Source organism: Porcisia hertigi, chromosome 23 (assembly GCF_017918235.1).
Source record: "Porcisia hertigi strain C119 chromosome 23, whole genome shotgun sequence".
NCBI lineage: Eukaryota > Euglenozoa > Kinetoplastea > Trypanosomatida > Trypanosomatidae > Porcisia > Porcisia hertigi.
In genome coordinates, this window is record NC_090582.1 from 634,634 (window position 1) to 656,884 (window position 22,251).

General features: G+C 56.8%; 6 protein-coding genes across 6 annotated transcripts; all 6 read left to right on the plus strand.

The window, feature by feature from the left end:
- Nucleotides 1–150: 150 nt before the first annotated feature.
- Nucleotides 151–795, plus strand: JKF63_04921 (uncharacterized protein; the record flags this gene model as incomplete). The annotated part of the gene is made up of 1 exon (XM_067900892.1): nucleotides 151–795. One exon carries the CDS (start codon nucleotides 151–153, stop codon nucleotides 793–795), a length of 645 nt encoding a protein of 214 aa, XP_067757092.1.
- A 2,440-nt stretch (nucleotides 796–3,235) lies between these two features.
- Nucleotides 3,236–3,979, plus strand: JKF63_04922 (uncharacterized protein; the record flags this gene model as incomplete). Its single annotated transcript, XM_067900893.1, has 1 exon — nucleotides 3,236–3,979. The coding sequence occupies one exon, from the start codon at nucleotides 3,236–3,238 to the stop codon at nucleotides 3,977–3,979; it is 744 nt and encodes a 247-aa protein (XP_067757093.1).
- A 2,633-nt stretch (nucleotides 3,980–6,612) lies between these two features.
- JKF63_04923 (uncharacterized protein) lies at nucleotides 6,613–7,578 on the plus strand (the record flags this gene model as incomplete). Its single annotated transcript, XM_067900894.1, has 1 exon — nucleotides 6,613–7,578. The coding sequence occupies one exon, from the start codon at nucleotides 6,613–6,615 to the stop codon at nucleotides 7,576–7,578; it is 966 nt and encodes a 321-aa protein (XP_067757094.1).
- Nucleotides 7,579–8,695: 1,117 nt separating this feature from the next.
- JKF63_04924 (uncharacterized protein) lies at nucleotides 8,696–10,243 on the plus strand (the record flags this gene model as incomplete). The annotated part of the gene is made up of 1 exon (XM_067900895.1): nucleotides 8,696–10,243. The coding sequence occupies one exon, from the start codon at nucleotides 8,696–8,698 to the stop codon at nucleotides 10,241–10,243; it is 1,548 nt and encodes a 515-aa protein (XP_067757095.1).
- A 2,426-nt stretch (nucleotides 10,244–12,669) lies between these two features.
- On the plus strand, nucleotides 12,670–14,586 carry JKF63_04925 (uncharacterized protein; the record flags this gene model as incomplete). The annotated part of the gene is made up of 1 exon (XM_067900896.1): nucleotides 12,670–14,586. One exon carries the CDS (start codon nucleotides 12,670–12,672, stop codon nucleotides 14,584–14,586), a length of 1,917 nt encoding a protein of 638 aa, XP_067757096.1.
- A 1,797-nt stretch (nucleotides 14,587–16,383) lies between these two features.
- On the plus strand, nucleotides 16,384–21,492 carry JKF63_04926 (uncharacterized protein; the record flags this gene model as incomplete). The annotated part of the gene is made up of 1 exon (XM_067900897.1): nucleotides 16,384–21,492. The coding sequence occupies one exon, from the start codon at nucleotides 16,384–16,386 to the stop codon at nucleotides 21,490–21,492; it is 5,109 nt and encodes a 1,702-aa protein (XP_067757097.1).
- Nucleotides 21,493–22,251: the final 759 nt, after the last annotated feature.

A 22,251-nucleotide genomic window follows, 5' to 3' on the forward strand; every position in this document is an offset into this window, starting at 1 on the left:
AAAATAAAACTCCCCGCTTCCCCCGCTTCCCCCGCTTCCCCCGCTCCCCCCCCCCCTCCCCCGTCATTGACCTTTCCTCCTCCTCTCTCCTTTCTCCTCTGTGGATAGAAGAAGAAAAAAGGAAGAACATATCCTCCACCGCCTCGACGCATGGCGGAGATGCGCGCAGCGAATTTGTACGGTGGTGCTATGCGCATTCGCCTTCCCACAACAATGGTGGATGTCTCTGGTTTTCGCCAGGTGCCGGATCACCAGGAAGTGTATAATGACGCGGACACGGGTACCTCCCTCATCGTCGAACTTCTCAGCCGGCAAACACATATCCAAAACGCCGAGGCGGGCCCCCTTTTTTATCACGACCTCGCCAAGGACAACGGCTGTTCCCTGGAGGACATCTCTCAAGAAGAGACATGGGTGCTCTCACCCTCGGCGTACCCACACTTAGCCACTGCTACTGCTCCAGTTGTGGGCGCTGCGTCTGGGTCTGCGGCACCGCAGCCATGTGACTTTGCGTGTCTCACAACAGGGCTGCAGCGCATCTCCAAGTTTTCAAATGAGAGGGGGAAGGAGAATACCGTTTTTGTGGGACTGGCCGTGCTGCGGTTCACGCCGCCTATATCGACAGAAGTACTCATTTCCTTGTCGTGCCCCGCAGAGTTGCACCCGGAGAGCTCAGAGGCGACAGTGGTGAAGCGTCTGCTCACCGAGCAGGAACGTTTGCAGGTGCTCGAGATGGCAGTTGCCTCGCTAGAGGTTGTGGATTGGGGGCTGTTCGTGCCAGAGGGGGGAGAGTAGTGCGGTTGTAGGCGGCGAGGGTTGGGAGAGGTTTCTCTGTCTGTGGGACCGGGGGGCTGGTGCGTGCCAACGACGGCGTGCATGCTAGAGGGCTCATATATATGATGGCGCTGTCGGGGGATACGGGGCATCTCACTACCACACGTTCGCATGGCAGCCACACCAAGTCTCTGCACGCGAGTTCGAGCGTCCCTCCCGCCTGCGAACGGTCCCCGACGCGCATACGTCATCATGACTCTATTACAGAGCGTTGGAGTTACAAAAGGGGTACATCTCTCTCTATTCACCTCGTCCCGGACTCACTCGTAGGCGAGAAGTACACACGGGGAAGAAAAAATTCCAATGCATCGATCTGATGACGCCGTTGCCGCACGCGCTTCTTCGCTCACTCAGGCGGTCACTACACTGAGGCCCACCAACACTTCGTGCACTCACAAAAAATCGTGAAGCAAAACACAGAGCTATGTGCGTGGCCATCAGTGACATCTTCAAAAGAGGGCCAATACGATCTAATTCACAAACTTAACGCACCCGGTTGTCTGTTCGTGGGATACGCGAGCGCAGCCCTTTTCTCTCGCCGATTGTCACCCTCTTATCGTCCCTCCTACATCGGACCTGATACTTCTCAGTTTTTGGTCTCTCTTCTCCGTGGCGAAGGCTGACTAGGCGATGCAGAACGTCTGTGATTCGGTGTGTGCGTCTGTGTGTGTGGGGGGGGGCTGGCGGGGCTCAGTGACGAAGGATCAAAAAGCAGTCGTAGAGTTTTTGGCAGATGCACTACACCTCCCTGCTTACACCGACCCCCCCCCCCCTCCACACACACACACAAAGTTCCGTACGGTGATGCACCACCCTGTACGTCTCAACTCTCTTCGCTCAGACATGTGCTTGCCTGAAGCTCAAGGTGAGCAGGCTAGATTGTGACGACGTGGCCGCAACAGAAGCGGTGCAGCAGCACACATGTGCAAACACTGGCAGAGACACCGCTCTTTTTCAGGTGGCCTCCGTTTGCCCACCACCCGACATCTTTTTTTGTTTTAGAGACGATTCGGCAGTGTTTTTTTCCCTACCCGGTGTTTTGTGTATCGGGTACCGTGTGGTGCGTCCATGTGTGGAAGAGGGGAGGAGGGGGGTCAATGCGTATGTGGATCGCCTGTCTGTAATATGTGCGTGAGGAGAGCAGGTTGCATGCCCCATCCACTCCCCCCCTCTTCTCCTCACCCTTCGATCGAGGGCTGTTCATCGCCTCAGGCTCTTCTCTGCTTGGACGTTGTGTTGACCCCCTCATCTGCTGCCTTTCCCTTCTCGTTTGATGCACTGTGTCGTAATCACGATTGGCGCACTTGTCTAGCTCAGTCTGTACAGCCAACATGTTCATGGGTGCTCCGAGGAGGTGTGTGTGAGTCGCTATTTGCTGTGTGCGCTGACGGGGCTTCAACAACAGAAATTTTTCTTTCCTGCGACTCCCCCTCCCCGCCCTCATGCGTGACCTCACGTTGTCCATTTGGTTTCCGGCTGCATTCTTGTACCGGTGCGGTGCTCATCTTTCCACCTGTTACCGAATCCATGCCCACACACTCACTTCGTGTCTCTCTCTCTCCTCCCATCTCCTCTCCTCTCCATCTATATTTTCCTTTCTTCCTCCACTGTCCCGGCATCTCACCAAACCTTTTTTGTTGATGGACCTGGTCGTCATTCTAATCGTGGGTGATCTTCACACAATCTTCACAAATATATATATATATATATATATCCATATATACAACCACCATCCACCTACTGTGCGCGCTCGTGTGCACCTCTCTTCTTCCCTGATGGCGGCCTCAGAGCATCACTCAATCTTTGCCCACCCTCTCTTTCTTTCTCGGCTTAACAGTGAGTTGTGACATCAACACATACAGGCTCGTCTACATTTTTCTGTATACCCCTCATCTGTCGTTTGCCGACGCTGTTCAGTCTCTCTCTCTCCGTGTGTGTCTGTGTGTGTGTGTGTGTGTGTGTGACATCCACTCACCCCTCCTCCTCTTACGCCCACTTAACCTCTTAGTGTATTATAGCATCCTCCGCCATTATTTCGTTATCACACACACACACATTTATATATTTATATATATATTTTTCGCTTCTTTTTTTTTAGCACCATTGCTCACATCAAAGACCAAAACGCTGCAAACGCATACGCGCTAACCCCCCCCCCCCTGGCATAGCTCTCTCTGCGTGTCTGTCCGTCCGTTCGTCCGCCTGCCCCTCCCCCCCCTTCTCCCCCTTCCCCTCCCTTTCCCCCCCGTACGCCCAGCGCTGCAGCACGGCTACTGTGCTGGTGACGTGCATCGGCGCGGAGCTTTCCATTTGCTTGAGCTGTTCCCAGTGAGCACTCATACTATACACGCTGACATAGCTTCATTTGAAGGCAGCTTTCTCCACCGCGAGTAGCTCCAAGATGCTGCGCAAGGTTGCCCCCCGTCCGTACAAGACGATGGTGCGCCGCATGGCTGCCACTGATGCGGCTGCGGAGTCAAATGCGCATAAGGCCGTCCTTCAGCTTGTACGATTTGACCCCGAGACGAACTCGTCGCGTGTGGAGAGTTACGAGTACGACAAGCATCACGAGTACATGGTGTTGGATCTGCTCATTGCTGTCAAGGCCCATCAGGACCCCACTTTGGCCTTCCGTAGCTCCTGCTGTGAGGGTGTGTGCGGTAGCTGCGCCATGAACATTAACGGCGTCAACTCGCTGGCCTGCATTACTTTTGCTCAAAATGTCACAACGGTGGGCCCACTGCCAAATTTCCCTGTCATCAAAGACTTCGTTGTGGACCTGCGCCACTTTTTTCAGCAGTACGCCTACATTCGACCGTTTGTGCGCAACGCCAACCTCCACCGCAGTCAGGTGGACAGCATTGTGGAGCGTTACCACAACATCGCTCGCGTTCTAAACGGTGTGAGTCCGGTTGAAGCGAAGGCGATGGAGCAGGCGCAGGAGAAGCTGGCGGCTGTGCAGAAGAGTGAGACGACAGTAGCGGCGCTGCTGCGCATTGCAGACGCTGCCGTGGATGCTGGCAACGTGACGCAGGTGCTCTCGGTGCTGGAAAAGGTCGAGCATGAAGGGGTTGTGCTGGACCCAGCACAGGTGACGGCGTTGATCGAGCGCGGGCTCAAGAATTTTGCCACCAAACAAAAGTGATTCATTAATGTTGAAGCAGATCGACATGAGAGAGAGGCTGGAGTCGGTCACACCACTGGCAGCCAGTGTGACGGCCGTTCACAAAAGAAGAGACCCCCTCCTCCTCTCTATCCGTTTTGCGATCCCGCTTCACTTCTGTAGATGACAGGGGTTCACGTACCTGCGACGTGGAGGGGGTAGGTCCGAGCAGCCTATCGTTGCTGATGTCAGCGGTTGGGCTCTGTATGGCGCAGCGTATGGCACTGTACGCGTGTGTCTTGACGACATGATAGAACATCAGCGTGGCGCGAACATATCTCACTTGGACTTTTATTCCCAATCGGTGGGTGGGCTTCGATCCGACCTGCGAGATGCACCAGTGAGCTAGCAGCGGCATAGTGAGAGTTGCTGTGTGGCGACCTGCGAGGCAGGGGGGGGGTGGTGGTGGCCGAGGCTCGGGGCCAAGACAGTGCTGCGATGGAAGGGGTCGCCATTGCTGTGACGCATGACCATGGGATGCCTCCCACCGCGTGATGCGCCTACGTGGCAGGTAGAGAAAGAGGGGGGGGGGGGGGAAGAAAAGGGGATGGACGCAGAATGAAGTGTGGGGGTTGAAGCTACATATGATGTAATTTGTATGGCAGGAGGGGTCTCGTTGAATCTCCCCCCCTTCCCCTTCCCCTTCCCCTCCCCCCCTCTCTCTCTCCCCCCAATCCCCCTCTCCCCCCTCCCCCTCTGCCCTTGCGGGTCTCCTCTTCCTTTCTATTAAATCAGGTTTATGCTTGCCTAAACTTCTGTAGTAGTAGTAGGAGGCGTTACAGACGGAGCCTGCACATCTTAGTCTCTGTGCCCATCGAGGCTACACCCCACCGACGCCTCAGTGCGCGGTGGGACCTGTTAAGTTGGCGGGACCGAACTGTCTGCCGCTGTCGTCGTGTGCGTTGAGCAGGTGAAGAGTTGAGGGGGAAAGGGGGGAGGCTGAGTGGAAGGTGGGATCGTTTTATATGCGCCATCTTTTTTTTTTCCGTTTTTACATTTTGTGTGCTGGCATGGTGACTCTCTATTTCATGCGGACAACGCGTGTAGTCGATGTGTGTGTTGTGGCGTCTTTCTGTGCCTGTTGTGTCTCTCTCTCTGTGTTTGCATGGAGGGAGGGAGAGAGGAGAGGAGGAGGGAGGCGATGGCAATACGGAGTGTGCTCTGCGTACGTTCAGTGTCTGCTAAGCCCCCCTCTTTTTTTGTGCCTGCTTTCGCTGCCCATTTTGCGTGCACCAAACTCGCATCGATGTACTTCTTGCGTGTGCGCCTCGTTCTTCCCGGAGTCTCTTTGGCTCGGTGCACACTGGGACGGTTGCGGACTGCCAGTCGCTGTTTCTCCTTGGCCCACGTCTGTGCGCGCTAGCGTGAACTGACGTGTTGACATCCCGCGCTTCGTCGTTGAGGCAGCAGCAGGTCAGCGTGGAAATGTCGGCTAGTATTTTTGGGTTTTATGTTTCCATTGATGGGGATGGGGTGGGGGTGGGCGCAGCGCCTCCTGCCCCCTCCCCCAATCCCATCCACCAAGCACGCTGACAGGCATGATACCGACAGACTAGTGACTGTTCATCTAAGACGACAACGGGAAAGTAAAGCGCCAGCATATCCCCCTGCCCCGCTGAGGAGTGCTCTTCAGTATGTGCAGTAACGGGTTAGGATTGGGGTTGGCGGTTTAGGTGGGGAGCTGTTGATTGGCTACCTGTCATCCTTTCTTTCCCTACCTCTGATTACGGAGGCCTGCTGCAAGGGGGTGGGGGCCACTCACCGTCATCATGCAGCAGATGTCACGCTAGTGCGTGCTTCTTTATCCATGTCTCGGGTGCTGTGAGGTATTCTCAGTGTCGATCACTGAGCTCACGTGACATGGAGCGGATGTCGTGATGGCGTATTGATGAGAAGATGTTTCATCTACTCCGACTGAGGAGACCATTCTCTGCTACTTCTCTTCATTCCTCTTCACTACTGCCGGGCTCTCTCTCTCTCTCCTTCCCTTCTCTCGCTTGGGCTGTGCTTCGACGAATGTGTGTCGACTGGACGCTGTCTCCGTCATCATGTGGGTCATATCGTTCAAATCGGTACACGAAACACGTCGCTGACTATTCATCCATCTTTTCAAACGTGCAGTAAACAGAGGGAGGCGAGTCACCCCCCCCCCCCAAATTCTCGTCTCGTTCTAGACTTTTGCACGTGTATCCCTAATCCGTGGCTTTTCAGTTGTTGCCACTGTCTTGATTGGGTCTCTCTCTCTCTGTGTGTGTGTGTGTGCCTCTTCTCCTCTCACCCCCCCTTTTTTGGGTTGTAGTTTTGACCTTCACGTGGTGACTTTCTTTTCAGGTACGCCAATAAAGCGGGGAGGGGGGGAGCGTACTCAAATCTTTCTATTCGTTGATCTTTTCTTACCCCCCCCCCCCCCACACACACACACACACACATACACACACACACCTCTCCTTCCCTCACGGCAGCGAGAGCTCGCTACTCTGCGCCTGGTTTGGGTGTGGGTGCCACTGGCCTTTTCCTGTTTGATCAAATCTTCTTCGTTTTTCAATTGCTGATCGCTGCGGACTTGTCACCTCTTTTTCATATCCGAGACCGTAGGTGGGGGGGGCACCATCACCATGTGCCAAGGAAACATACACACGGTAAGGCCTCGCACCTTCTGCGGGTGGCTCTCCTTGTCATGCGGGTACGTTCCGTGCCTACTTGCCATACTCCTCATCTCTGCCAACATAGCTCCATACCACCTCTGTTTTCTCAAAAAGTTACGCGGCGCGTGCGAGGCTGGCGATGCATCCTTCGTGTACTACTACTACTGTGTGATCGTCATGCTGTTCGCTGAGGCGATGGTTTACAGTAACTTTTTGCTAGCCTCGCTCACACGCCCGGGCTTTGTGCCCCACGACCCGTGGGCAGAGGCCCCCGTATATCAGGGTCGCTCTGTCAGCAACAACCCGTACGAGGTGCTCGAGCTCGACCGCGTCGGTCGGCTGCGCTACTGCAGCTTCTGCAAGCAGTTCAAGCCAGATCAGGCCCATCACTGCCATATATGCCGCTCCTGCGTCTACCGCATGGACCATCACTGCCCATGGATCAATAATTGCGTTGGGCGGGGAAACAGTAAATATTTTTTGTTGTTTGTGTCGTACATCCCCGTCGGTGCGTTCCACATTGCCGCAACGACGCTCTTCAGCTGCGCCTTCCATTTCCCTGACTTCTTCAAGTCCTCCATGCTGGACGAGAACATCCTGACGAGTCTCTGCATCATCATGTCTATCGTGTTTTCTATGATGATGGGCCTCTGCTTCCTGGCGTTCGCGTTGCACTTCATTTGCATGGCGTGCCGTGGCCAGACTTCTGTATCGCGCATGATCGCCTCGACGAAGCCTACTGAGGAGTTGGAGCAGATTCGAAAGCGACAGGCAGCGGATCGAGTCTTTTATATGTTCGACCTCTTCGGCAGTGATCAGCGGTGGTATCGAATAATATTCCCTTTCAAGCCTGACCACGATGTGCGCCATGCGCCACAGGGTTACCTACGCTACTTCGGTGGACCGGCAGATCAACATTGGATTAATCCCGTGTAGGCGATAGATGGGATTTCCCTTACCCCCTCTCCCCTCCCCCAAGAGAGACGTGGGGAGGATGTAAAAGTGTGTGTGTGTGTGTGTCCCTCCATATTTGTTTTGCTGCAGTTGGTGGCTTGGTGTACGTAGTTGTAAAAATTGCATCTCTAGTGGCTGTGTTTGCTGTTGCATTTACTTGTGATTCCGGTTACAGTTGTGCATCATCACCCCTGCCACCTCCTCTCCCTATTCTCATGGATCCCCACCCACCCCCTCTTCTCCCCTTAATTGAAAGAAGAATCTTTAGGCCAGTTTTCTTCGGCTTCCTCTCCTCCATTATCACCACGATCGCCCCTCCCGTTTTTGATAATGTTTGTGATCATCTCCAGGCTTCGGTAGCCAGAGTTCACTACTCTTGATCTTTGTGTGTGTGTGTGTGTGCGGTGATTACGACTCGAACGTGCCCCCGTGCGTGATCGTGGCCGTCAGCGCCCTCAATCCGGATCCCTCCCCATTTGTGCGTGATCCCTCGTTTCCCCTCCCCCATTGAGGGGTGGGCTTAACGCGTTTGTGTGTGCCAGGAGAAGGGGGGGGGTCGTGGAGGAGGGTGGCTCTTCTTTAATCACCCGTGTTTGCGCTGATGTTCATGGTGGGAACATCGAGGGGAGAGGGAATGGGGGTGGGGTAGGGGGGATCTCGGCTGGATGGCTTGTCCATGGTTGTGAATGATCGATTTACATTACTCAGTTTTGTTTCATGTGTTACATACGGAGAGGTGAAGTGGGGCGGTGCTAGCGGCCAATCAGCCAACCTGGTCATGGGGCGTAGTCCTGTGGTGTCATGTTTGCGTGTACTTGGCGTGAAATGCGTGGAGTCAGGGTGTTTAGCACCACTGCCCACGACCGCAGGATGACACAGGCGGCATGCGAACCCCTCCCCTCCCCTCCCTCCCCTCCTCATCACGATGCACATCACACCAGCAGCAGCTCTATAGACTCTTCTTTTTCTCAACGCGTCTACTACTCTCTTGCGCTGTCGAGATCTGATGCGCACACACACACACACACACACACACACACACACACACACACACACACACACACCCACAGCAACGAACCCTGAGAGGCGCTTGTGAAATATGGAGGTACATGATCGCTCGTCGCATGCTCACAACACGGACAACTTCAAGGTCGACATGTCGGACTGTCGTTGCCTGAATGTGCTCGCCCACCCAGAGCCACCGAAGGGATGCTCGGAAAAGTGTATGATGTGCTGTGGCTACTGTACCCCCGCCGTTATTGCCATTCTCATTGTGGCGCTAACCCTCACAAGTGACGCGTACAGCTTGCTTCTGATTTCTCGAAATCGGTACGATGCCTGGCGTATAGTCGTGTGCACCATCGTGCTTATACTGACAACTGCCTTTGGCGCTTTAGTGCTGTGGTCTTACTACGCCATCGTCTTCGGTTCTCCAGGCTTTGTGCCACGCGATCCGTGGGTGTATCCGCCACTGTACGCTGATCAGGCATCCCACCCACGCTGCGGGGGTGGGCTTCACTCGGCACAGGTCTCTCCTTCGTGCTCCCCGCACCAGCTTCTACCACCCCGACATCCAGACCTACAGCAGCCAAACCAGGAGGCAGCACGGCTCCCTCAGACGAACTCACCCAGTTCACTGGCAAGGGAGTTTCTGTTGGCGCCAGAGGTGAGTCAATCACATACGGCCAACAGCGTTTTCGTCTCTGCCGCCCTAGAACACGTTGGCAGCGCCACCCCTTTGCCCATGAGCCAGCCGATGTCTTCTTCTGCCGCCACCGGCCTCGTTGAGGGCGATGTCCGTGACAGCACTGGCCAACTCAAGCTTATCAATAACTGTCACACACACCCAGCTCAAAGTCGCGATGGGATCATCGTCTTCGCTGGGGATGCGCCGATGCGGTCAAGCAATGCCCCTCGCTCGCCGCCGTTGCAGGACGGGCGGCACATCAGGCCCAGTGATGACATCCCCCTTCCACTTGCACCACATCCAGAGCAGTCTCAGCGGCAGCGCGCTGTCCCGCCCGTGGGTGCGAACCGGCATGTGGTGACCGAGTTGGACCCCAAAGGGTGTATGCGCTTCTGCCACGTGTGCCAACTCTACAAGCCTGACTATGCTCACCACTGCCGTGTCTGTCGCCGGTGCGTGTACAATTTTGATCACCACTGCCCCTTTGTGAATAATTGCGTCGGACGCAACAACTACAAGCTGTTTCTCATCTTCTTGCTGTATAGCGGCTGTGGGGCGAGCCTTGGGGGCGGTCTCATGCTTCTCACGTTTTTTGCCGTTGATCGGGACGATTTTCTGGGAAAAGTTCGCTGGATTTCGGTGCCCGTGATTGACGCGATTTTGGGATTTTCCTTGTTGCTCTTCTACTGTCAGCACCGTGTCCTCCTGTGCAAGGGGCAGAGCACCTTGGAGACTCTCACGGCTGCTGGCGGCGACGACGCCTTCGGGGACTTCTGCTGCCGCATTCAAAAGCCTCAGCTCCCCCAAGATAGGGCCGAGAATGCGCGGCGACAAAAAGAAAAAGTGGCACGGCACAACTACACCCTACTGGGTGACGAGTCGCCGTGGTGGAGGAGGTATCTTCCCTTGCCACTGCGTACCGACGACACAGCAGATGACGCTTTTTCATGGACCATATGATAGTGAGGGGCGGCGGGAGGAGGAGGATGGGGTGGGGGGGGGGGGGGAGATGGCATCGTTCAGTGCGCTGTGAGTGCTTTCACCCACCGACATGAACGTGAGCGCTCGTGTCTTGAGGTGCTAGCATCCTACATGAGCCTCCCTCCCCTCCCCCCCCCAACTTCTCCATGAAGCCGCAAGATATTCGCCTTGTGACAAAACACAAGCGCAGAGGGCATGTGATCGTGTGAGGTGTTGGGCGTTCTCGTGTGTTGTACGCCCTGTTTTGCGTTACCTGTTTCGGCGCACTTATTATTTTGCATTCCCTCAATTATTTCAAATATCCACTGTCGCTCACCCGCGTGTGTACGTGTGTTCTTCTGTTTGTGTGCTTATCAGGAAAGAGGGTTTTTATGAGTCTGCCGAGGCGAACACCTTGACGACGACGACTCCACCTCTCACGCGAGCCCAAAAAGGGAACATGTTTTTTTTTTCGTCTCCTATTCAAACCGTGGCCCGTTGTATCACGACCCAGTCAACAAATCTGTACACGCACACCGCCGACGCTCCCTTTGCTTCTGCTACACCCACAGTTAATACTCCGTTCGTATGGGACGAGTTGTCTCTGTTGTCGTATCCAGTCATGCACCATGCGAACTCTTCTTGCTCTCGCTTCCCGTCCCTTCCTCTGGATGCGTGCTGCGTGACCGGTGTCGGACGGGCCGGGGGGGGCGCCTGCACGCCTTCTGCAAGGCACTCAGGCAGACTTCAGCGTCCTGCTCGAGTGCGGGTGTCAGGGGAAGGCTTGCGCACATGCCGGCTAAGCTCAAGCAGGGCGTTGGCCAGCTTCAGGTGAGGACCTTCCGAAAGGCTGGGCTCAACCCGTGTGCCGCGCTTCTGCCTGTGTCGCCTCAGGCCCCTGCACCCTGTAGGATGGGGAGTGTAGACTCCCCAGGTGAGAGCCTTGGGGGAGGGGGGGCTCGATCGTGCCGTTCGAGGTGCTCTCGTTGTGTTTCCAGCATCAGCGCCACACCAGCCTCCTCGGTGGGGTACGGCATGTGCAGCTTAGCCTACACAGCATGTGCACTTCGGGGTTGTTGGGCACGGATCCCTCACTGCACTGTTGGACTGACTGCCCCCTATACCACTTCAGCGGTGCGTCGCAGTGCGCGCGCACAGAGCTCATGATTTGGGATCTGAGGGACTGTGGCAGGGGGGGGGGCCGTTGTTGTCTGGAGAGAGGAGGAAGGGGGCTATCGGTTTACTCATCCTCCATGCGTGTCGATGTTATGGCAGGGGGATGTGGGGGGGGGGGGGAGACGCTGTTGTGAGCCCGTGGCCGGTGGGTCGCTTCAGTGTATTCTGATCCCGCATTCCCTCGACATCTGTCGCCACAGCGTATGGAAGGGGGGGGTGGGTGTGGGGGGAGGTCTTCGGACACGCGCCTGCCTACTCTCAACGAACTGATTAGCGCGCTCTCTCTCTCTTTTGGCTGGAGTGTGTGCTGTGTGCGTAGCATGGGCCGTGGGAACACGCGTTATCTTCACTGCACGTCTCTTGGACACCGCCCGAGACAAGGTCAATTGACTGGCACGGAGGGTCTGGCGTCAGTGTGGGAATCTGTGGACAAGGGCCTGCATGCTCGTGGCTGTGACCATAGGGTGGTGCGCTCAAACCTGGTCGGCACGAAGTGCGTGCCCCAGCCTGAAAAAAGCGTCACACGCTAGGGAGGAGCCCGCAAAGTGGGCTGTGGTGCGTGCTCTTTGAATGAGTGATTGACACCCTGGAGGGGCTCGTTGTGAGGGCGGACCCACATAAGGCGGTAGTAATGCGCCGGCGGATGTGACTCTATGCTTCTCCCCTGCACTCCCTCCCCCCCCCTCCCCCTCTCCTGCACTCCCTCCCCCTCCCCCTCTCCTGCACTCCCTCCCCCTCCCCCTCCCCTGCACCCCCTTCCCTCCCCTCCCCCTCTCCTGCACCCCCTCCTCTGCACTCCCTCCCCTCCCCCTCCCCTCCCCTGCACCCCCTTCCCTCCCCCTCCCCCTCTCCTGCACTCCCCCTCCCCTGCACTCCCTCCCCTCCCCCTCCCCTCCCCTCCCCTTTTGTATTACTTCATTCTTGGCTGGAATGCCCCTCTTCTTTTTTTTGTTTTCCCTCGTATTTGTTGGAACGGGGTGACGTGGGGCACTGAGTAACCACAGATGCGAAGGGAGCGGGCTGTGCATTCCAGAAAATCGCCCCGGTCTCGAGGTGGTTTTCGGCCCATCCATCGAAGACGCATACGCGAGTGTGCACCCGTTCAGGGGTGTGTGGGAGAAAAGGTTGAGTCTTACTTTTCTTTCAGCTTCGTGAACGCAGACGTCTCAATTGGAGGTTCATGGCCGTGTGTGTACGTGTGTACGTGTGCGTGTACCCGCCGCCCTTCTCTCTCTCCAGGTACGTGAGAGATGCCGACGACCAATGTTCATACCGAACCCCATGTGACATCGTGGCGTGCGCTGCGGAGCATGATCGCTGCCTATCGGTGGCCACTGCTGCTTTTTATCTCTGCGATGGTTCTCATCTCTGGCTACAACAGCTTTTTCTTTCAACTGCTGCGCGCCGTGAGGGATGCGGAACGGATGGCTGTGCGCGTTCTCGAGGCCTCGAGCGTGTTGGAGCCGTCACAATACTTGCTGAACTTCGCTGCGACGCGCAGGTTTGCCGTGTACGCTCTTACCTTTGGGAACGCCCTCTTTGCGCTCATGTGCTGGTCTTTTGGGCAGGTAGTCTTTACTTGTGCAGGGTACGTGCCAGCGAAACCCTGGCGATGCGCGCCTCGTGCCGATACTGTGCGACAGCATCACTTGCAGGTAACATGGGCAGCGCAACGGCAGTGGATTCAAGAGCAGGGCGTCGCTGCCCGGCAGCGATTCGCCCAAGCTTTGCAGGCTCATCAGGCATGGCGGGCTTACGAGGTACACATGCTGCGGCAGGAACCGCGATGCACGGGTTCTTTACCAGCCCCCGGCCCCTTGACGCCGTTAGGGCATCGGTTCGCGCCCAGAGTCTCCCTTGGGGGGCTGCCAGCGCCAAGCAGTGCATCGAACCAATGTGCCCTATCGCTCACTCTACCGCAGCCATCGAAGCTCCTATCCCCGCTCCTTCCAGCCGCACGTTGTTCAACCCCGCTCACATCAGCTTTCATTGCTTCCTCTCTCGGGTTGGACTCAGGGAGTGTAGTCAGCGTCGCGGTTCAGCCAGAGGGGGGGGATGCGCCTGCCCTTTGCTCAGGATCTGCAGCGCTCCGAGGGGCGGGTGTCACTTCCAGCGATGTAGGCCTTTCTTCGTCACCCTGCTCCGCGGCAGTGGCGACTACGACAGGCATCATCGCCACCGCAACAGCAGCCCTCCCCTCCTGTCACTCAGCATCCTCCTCGTCATCTGGGTCCACCACCCCGCCGGCGAGCACACCGGGCCAACACTCTACTGGAGATGACGGGCCTCACGGTGCCCCGACGAGTGGCGGTGGAGTTACATTGGCGTCACCCCTGTTTGGTGGACACCGCAAAACCCCTGCGGCTGCAGATTTGGGCGTAAACCCCTATCGTGTGTTGGAATACGAGGCCGACGGGTCGCTACGGTTCTGTGGGGTGTGTCGCCAGTACCGGCCAGATGGTAGCCATCACTGCCGCATATGTGAGCGTTGCGTCTTCGACATGGACCACCACTGCCGCTTCCTCAACAACTGCATAGGCAGGCACAACTACAAGTACTTCTTCTTGTGCCTGTTTTACACCACAATGTGTGGCGGGGTGAATTCGACGCTATTTGTTATGGCGTACATGTGGAGCGCAGAGTGCCAGGACTGGGGGCCCAGCTGGTGGTGGGTGCCGGTTGGCATGAGCATGATCGGCGTCTGCGTGGCGTACTTGTGGACGCAACACGTGTTTCTTCTTATTCGAGGCGTTGGCACGCTTGATCGCATGTCTGAGGTTTCTGCTGAGCGCTTCCTAGCGGGCTTGGGCGGGTCACGCCCCAGCAGGATCGCCAGGCCTGGAAGCTGTTGCAACGACTGCGGGATGGCAGTGAATGAGTGTGTGACGAGCCTCGTCCTACTCATGGGGCGTCTGGCTGATCTGGTGAGGCGCAGCAGCAAGTCTCGAAGGCGGCACGGTATCGATAACTCGTATCTCACCAATAGCGATAGAGATGGCAATCCGGCTAGTGCGTTCGTCACTCCTGCAAACCGGTTGCAGCGGAGGGCGCAACGCATCGCATTGTTATTCGGACACCCACGCACCTGCCTATATCACCTGTTGCCTCTCTCGCCCCCAAGTGAGGATTTGCAGCTGCGTGAGAGGTCCCCCGGGAGAGAGATGTAGCGCTCCCGATGGGGTGGGGGAGATGTGGCGACGGGTTCGCGTACCGCGTGGCATCTCAGCCTGCTTTTTGGGTGTATATGTGCAGTATGTGGATTTCTTTTTTTTTTCGCATACCGCTTCTGTGTATCTTCGTAACGTGGACCAGCATCTCCACGTATATTAAGGGTATTTGGGTGGGGGGGGGTCCACTATCAGTTCTGAGAGGAGGCCAAGCGACATCCCCCCCCCCTCCCCCTCCTCCTCTCTATCCGTTTTGCGATCCCGCTTCACTTCTGTAGGTGACAGGGGTTCACGTACCTGCGACGTGGAGGGGGTAGGTCCGAGCAGCCTATCGTTGCTGATGTCAGCGGTTGGGCTTTGTATGGCGCAGCGTATGGCACTGTACGCGTGTGTCTTGACGACATGATAGAACATCAGCGTGGCGCGAACATATCTCACTTGGACTTTTATTCCCAATCGGTGGGTGGGCTTCGATCCGACCTGCGAGATGCACCAGTGAGCTAGCAGCGGCGTAGTGAGAGTTGCTGTGTGGCGACCTGCGAGGCAGGGGGGGGGGTGGCCGAGGCTCGGGGCCAAGACAGTGCTGCGATGGAAGGGGTCGCCATTGCTGTGACGCATGACCATGGGATGCCTCCCACCGCGTGATGCGCCTACGTGGCAGGTAGAGAAAGAGAGGGGGGTGGGGGGAGGAAAAGGGGATGGACGCAGAATGAAGTGTGGGGGTTGAAGCTACATATGATGTAATTTGTATGGCAGGAGGGGTCTCGTTGAATCTCCCCTCCTCCCCCTCCCCTTCCCCTTCCCCTTCCCCTTCCCCTTCCCCCTCTCTCTCCCCCCATCCCCAGGGCCATATCTTTGGAACTGGTCACGCTGCTGCGGCGTTTTGCCGGCGCCGGTTCACCTGTTTTTTTTTCTAAGTCGTGTACGCTATTTCCAGCCCGAAGGACCACGCCCTCCTCTTTTTGGTGTCACCACTGCTCCACCGCAAAAAAAAAGACTAAGGGCATCACGCAGACCGACTGTTCTGCTGCCATGTTGGTTCTCTCTTTTCCCCCATCCCACTCCTACCTCTCTCTCATGACCTCGCTGCGTATCACCGGTCTTTTCTGTGTTCATGTTCTGGGCTACTTTCCACCTTCCACATTTTTCTTCTACGCCCTTTGTCTCTGTGCTCGGGGAGCAAGAGAAGAGCCTCTGAGCACAGCTGTGCCTCTACGCGCACCTGCGCACGACGAAAGAATTTCCGTTTTATTCTCACTCCCCCCCTCCCCCCCTCCCTCCCCCCCGCTACGTGATACGGAACCGTGGCAGGGCGGGTTCACATCTCTTCTCCATCGCTTCCACAAACTGTACACCGTCCGATAGTCGCGTCTTCCGATCCCTCGTTCAGTTGTCGCCCTTTAGAAGTTTCCCTGACACTGTCTCTCGCTCTCTGCTGTAGGGCTAACTACGTCGGGAGGCTCTTTTCTGGGAACATCCTCTGTCCGTGCCTCTCTCTCTGTTCTCGCCAGTACTCTCTCCCCACTTCCTGCGGTAACCGCTTAACCACCCAATCCTTCACAGCTTTCCTCTTCCACCGATCATTTTTTTCACGTCCAGGCGAGTGTGAGCCGCTTCGGTTCTTAGCGAAGCTCACAAACGCAAACACCATCTTGACACACGACTTCCCTGTAAGACTCTTGGCTGCGCGGGGAGGAGTTCTTTCCCCGTTTTTTTTTTTGGGGATTTCACATATACATGGCCGACACCACCGCCAGTGCGGAGGATCGCCTCCCACGTATTGCGCTGAAGCCGATTATGAATGAACGGTCCTCTTCAGCGCCATCTTCCGTACATGCTGCCCCCGGAGAGGCGCAGGCTGCAGCTCGCGATGGCAACACAGGAGGCAATGGTGTTTTCGTATCCCCGCACGAGAGGACGGGCCAGGGCACACTGAAGAGGTCGCCCACGATGCACAATGGGTTTGGGGTACCTTGCCGAGATGTGAGATCGACTAATCCGTCTCTTGCACGGAACAGAAGTTGTAGGTTGGGTCGGGGCGTGCACTGCTCGCCAAGCAGCTTGCCTGCGTTGCCACCCCTATCCGCTACTTCGCGACACAAGGGTGAGTCTCCAGAAAAATCACGTGACGGCCCTAGAAAAGAGACTTTGAAGACGGAGGAGGAAGAGCTGCGTGACTTGAGGCTCCTGCTGAACTCACAATCGTTGCGTCTGCGCTACCGCTCTCCCGCAGCCGCATTGGGACAAGAGGAGATGCGTGGACTGCACGAAAGCTCGATTTCCTTCATCTCCAGTCCTTCTAAGCCGAGGGAAGTGGCAGCAGGGGCGGATCCGACGGCTGTGACAGTGACTGCAACTCAGCCAACGACTGGCCCTGTAACTGAGCCCAATGTGGCGGAGGTCCCCAACGAAGGTGAGGCAAAGCGCGCGCCGATCGCTTGCGCGACAGAGACACCGACAGATCACTGCATGCCCATCCATACCAACACGTATGCCAACGCGGGGGTGCGGACGGTGCGCAAAGGTGCGATATACGCGCGAAATCCCCCGAGCAACTTTTTTGACGACGTCACAGACCGTTGTAGGCGGTTTGAGACCAAGCACGAATTTTCGATGCAGTCGGGTCTTGACGACGGAGAGGAAGCGCTGCTTTCAGCGTTGGAACAGGAAACGGCAGTGCGGGAGGCTCGGCTTCAACGTCGCACCAATGACATTCGCAGGAGTTGTGCGGTGCCGTCGCGGCACTCGACCGGTCATATATATCCTCCCTCGCCTCCGGTTCTGCACGCGACCTCCGACGCCGAAGTGCACGAGCGTGCGATGGCGGCGGAGGAGTACGCGGTCAGCGTTTCAACGCGTCGCCAGCGCAGTGCAGAGAGAGCTCGACGCCCACGGTCGAGGGAGGCCATGCGTGCTTTGCGTTCATCCGCGGGGGGCCCGAGTCTGTCTGCCGACAATAACGGCACTTTCTCAAGTGTAGCTTTTCTGAACGCGCCGTGTGATGCAGGCTCACGTGGTGATGACGGCGACACCTCAGAAAACTGTTTCGATCCACGGCCCAGCAGCAGCAGCGGTCGGCCTCTCCCCGTGCATGGCTCTTTAGGCTCACAGGATCTTCGTGAGGGGAGCGATATGTCCATGGGGAGTGTGGCACCTGGCCGCATGTCCATACGCTCGTGCAGTGTTGCCAAGGTGACCGATAGCACGCTGGCGGTGATGGAGATGCTCGCCAATCGGGCAGACGTTTTGATCCCATCCCCGGCAGAGACGGCGGTTGCGCGTCGCGGCGACGTGCTGTCCTCGAAGCACATCCTCAAGCGCGACTTGGAGGAGGCTCTGCAATCGCGGCAAGGCTCAACTGGCATAATCGCCGGGGCACCGTTCTTTCGCATTGTGCCCAAGCTGAACATCGCAGGCGTTGCTCAGGCAAACGCTACGGCGGTGCGCACAATTGTGAACGAACTTCTCCGCGCGCATATCGAGGGCCCGATTATCTGGGTGAACTTGCGCGAAGAGCCACTTGTGTACATCAGCGACAACGCCTACATTGTGCGGGAGCGTGACGATCCGCTAAAACCGATCATCATACCCAACGTGACGGGCCCCGTCATCGAGTCCATTGAGCGCAAGCTCAAGCAGGAGGTACTCCAGGAGGCGTATGATAATGGAGGAAACATCAGCGTGCACCTCGAGAGACGCGGTGGCGGCATGGAGGACCAGTGGGTGTGCGCGGGCCGCAGAGAAGTGTTGACGTTGGCTGAACTCTTTCACCGTTTGTACAATGACACCGACCACCAAGTCCTGTACTTCCGTCGTCCCATCACGCAAAATATCGGGCCCCAACCGGAGGACTTCGACTTCGTGCTGGACGCATGCCTTGAGGAGCCGAGGGCGGTGTTCGTCTTCAGTTGTCAGTCCGGACGCGGACGCACGAGCTCGATGATGCAGATCGCCAACATCGTCCGCTTCTACCAACTGTGCGTGAAGGACGTGACAGTGGACATGCGTGTGCTCTCTGAGAAAGTGAGCGCGCCTTCCTATCGCACGATCCAGAAGCTCGTATCACTGTTCCCCGACGGCAAGCTGCACGAGCGCCGCCTCATGATTCTGATGGAGCTGGCGGACAAGGTGTACTCCATGGAGGATCATATCAACGAAGCCTTTGCCGGCATGGAGGACGCCCCCGAGGTGGCGCAGATGCGGCTGCAGATGTACGCCCTTTTTTTGGTGTTTTCATATTACTGTGAGCAACGGTTGTGGAACTACTCGACGCATGCGTCCTTCGTGGAGTGGCTGAACGACAACTCTGAGGTGAGGCTTCTCATCAGCGGCGTGCGCGAGAAGCTTTTTGATCAGCTCAAGTCGGAGCAGGTGGTTGCCCCGCGGTCGAGCGGTCCCGAAGCGGACGCGCTGCGCGCGATCCGCCACCGACGCGGCAACGTGCTGAGCGCCGGCCGCATCCTCTGCAGCTTCCCAATGAGCAACCATCTGCGCTCTGATGTTATTGCCCTGCGCCAGCTCGCACCAGGAGTGCCGGTGCTGACGTGTGGCCGCATCAACGAGGTGGCGCGTGACGAACTCGTGCGCGATATTCGTGCAGCGTTTCCAAATGCGAAATCCGTTCATTGGATCAGCCTGCGCGCCGAGCCGATGGTACTCATCAACGACGTGGCCTATACGCTATGCGACTACGATGTTGCGCAGGAGTCGGCTAAGTACGGCACCACGATGCACGTCTCCCTGCAAGCGATGGAGCAGATTGAGGACCGCCTGCGCCGCGATGTGCTGCTGGAGGCGCAGGACAACAGCGGTTTCGTCATACTGCACCGCTTGACAGCAGCGGGCGAGCGAGAGGTTCTGCGGGTGAAGGTCATTTCAGCTCGCACCCCGCGCAGCACGATGGAGGAGTTCGCGGAGGCCACCGGTGTGTGTTATTCCCGCATCCCGATGCCGTTCTCCGGCCAACTCCTGGCAAGCGACATCGACCCCCTCTTCAACTACTTAGTCAAGGCCAACATCAACGAGTATGACGCCATTGTGATCAACGATTCAGCCGGCACAACGCGCAGCACTGTAGCGCTGAACATCCTGACGCTCTTTCGGGCCAGCCGACTTCGGGACCTGCGCTCACTGCAGACCACCGACGATGTGGCGACGCTGCTGCGCGTCGGGGCCACAGATCTGCTAGTTGGCGTTGCACAGGTGGCCGCCAAGGCAGCCGTGGCACCGGAAGAAATCCCGGAGCGCCACGTAGAGCTGCATCTTGCCTCGACCATATGTCAGATGCTGACAGCTGGCAGTTTGCTTCGCACGGTGGACGCCGTCATCGCACTTTGCGGTCGCGGTCGGCGCTGGAACATCTTACACGAGCTCGACTTCCTTAAGAGGCGTATTGGAGTGCTGGGCAGCAACAAGCCCCAGTGCATCGTGGATGCCTTGAATGTCCTCCGCTGCTACCTGCTGGTGCTGCTCTCCTGCTTGTATCTGGATGCGCAGAAAGAGGAGGGCTTCACGGTCGGAGAAACGCTGTTCAGTCGTTGGGTCACCGCCCACGCGGCAGTGTCAAACATCGTGGAGCACCTCGAGCACCGCGGCGAGGCAGCGCTCAAGTACGTGGCGGCCGACAACCTCATGAAAGCGGACCTCCTGCGCCGCTCTGGAGACGTTCTCACAGCCAACTTCTGCTTGAAGGCAGATCACTTCCCCGGCTGTCAGAAGAAGGGACTGCGGCCTGCGCTATGTGGCGCACCGAACTTTCGAAAGGTAGACTTTGTAAACGTCTACGGCGTTGCCATCCCGACTCTCATGGGCCTTCACAACATCCTCTCGCTGCTGGGCGCGTCGAGCGAGCCGATTCAAGCGTACCCCGGGCAGAGCAACGACTCGGAGTTGTACCTCGGTTTTGCAGCGCAGCGGCTCTTCGAACCCGCCTTCAAGCCCGAAGAACTGCAGCACCCGCTGCGCGGCTCCGTGGTGTGGATAAACCTGCGTGAGGAGCCCATTCTGTACGTTGGCGACCGGCCATTCGTCTTCCGCGACTTGGCAGCCCCGTATGTAAATGTTGAGCTGACAGGCATCCAGACCGAAAAGGTCGAGTTAGTGGAGTACGAGCTGAAGCGCGATGTTCTCAAGGAGGCGGAGCAGTACGATGGTAAGTTCCTTGTCCATGATGAGGGTAGCCCAGGGGAGCTCGTTGGGGTGTGGGTGTCGGCGAACGAGGAGACAGTGAAGACGCTGCGCGAGATCTACGATGAACTGCTGGTGAAGCAGTTTCGGTGCCACATGTTACGACTGCCAGTGACGGACGAGCAGAGTCCCGATATTGGCGACTTCGACCTTCTCGTCGGCGCTCTTCTGCCGCGCATTGCCAAGCACCTCGACCGCCGCGAAACGCTATCGTTTGTCTTCAACTGTCAGATGGGCCGTGGCCGCACCACGACCGGGATGGTGATCTGTTGCCTCCTCATTGGGCTTGTGATACCGGAGTACTACGACGAGCTCCACAACGCTTACCGTGATTTCCTGTATTCGGACGGAGAATCCGATCTCAGCCGCGGAGAATACACAGTCATTGTTCAGCTGAAGCGCGTGCTAGTGCAGGGCCGCACCGCTAAGTACCAAGTAGATCTCGTTCTCGAAGCATGCTCAAAGATGCAGAACTTGCGTACGGCTATCGAGTCCTTTGCGATTACGATGTCGTCGCCGGACACGACTGAGGCAGGTCGCGCTCGTGCGCATCATGCCGGTGTGCATTACCTCAAGCGCTACTTCAATCTAATCGTTTTTGCCGTGTATCTACAGGAGGAGTACGACCGCATGCTGAAACGCATGCGGCGCTCATTTACCGACTGGATGTCTACCCACCCGGAGATTTGCGCGCTGTTCGACTCATGCGCCCTAATGTAAGACTGTACGTGCATGTGCAGTGTCGTGTGTGTGTGTGTGTGTGTGTGTGTGTGTGTGTGTGTGTGTGCGCGGGGGCACGAATCTCTGTAAAGATTCGTTGTTTACTAGAAAAGGCGATGATGCAGCTACACTTTTTTTTTTCTCTCTCTCACACACTCTCTCTTGGCGCTTCTCTCGTTGTTCGCTTTACTGATGTAAAAACAATCATTCTTCAACGGAAGGCGTTCACACGCCTCCCCCCATCCTTCATTGTTCCTCCGATATTTTATTTTCTCCGTACTTCTTTATTAGTTTTCTTTTTTTTTGTTTGTCAGCTTTTCTTCATTCTCAGGTGAACATAGTTTGAAGTGGGTGGTCGTTGCGTGTATGTCTGTGTAGTTCTCCTCACATTTGACCGATATCCTTTTTTTTCTTTTTGTGTCTTTGGTGATATCCCCTTGTCTGTTGTTCCCATTCCTTAGCACATGGATATATCTCTGTGCTCTTACAGATGTTGCGTGGTGATGTAGTTAAGTATTGTTAGAAGTGACGAGAAGCCGTCGATGCTGACGGCAGGCCGTGTGGTGGTCATGCGCTCAAGAACAGGGCTGCCCAATTCAGCCCATTGTGTGAATCCACAGGGGGGGGGACCCTCGCCCGAGTTTGATGGACCCCCACCACCAAAAAAAAAAGGTTTCGCTCACCACGCAGCGTTGTCCCTTCCTCTTCTCTTTTCATCTCTCTTTTTGTCATTTGGATATTTTCGCCGGGCTCTCTCCC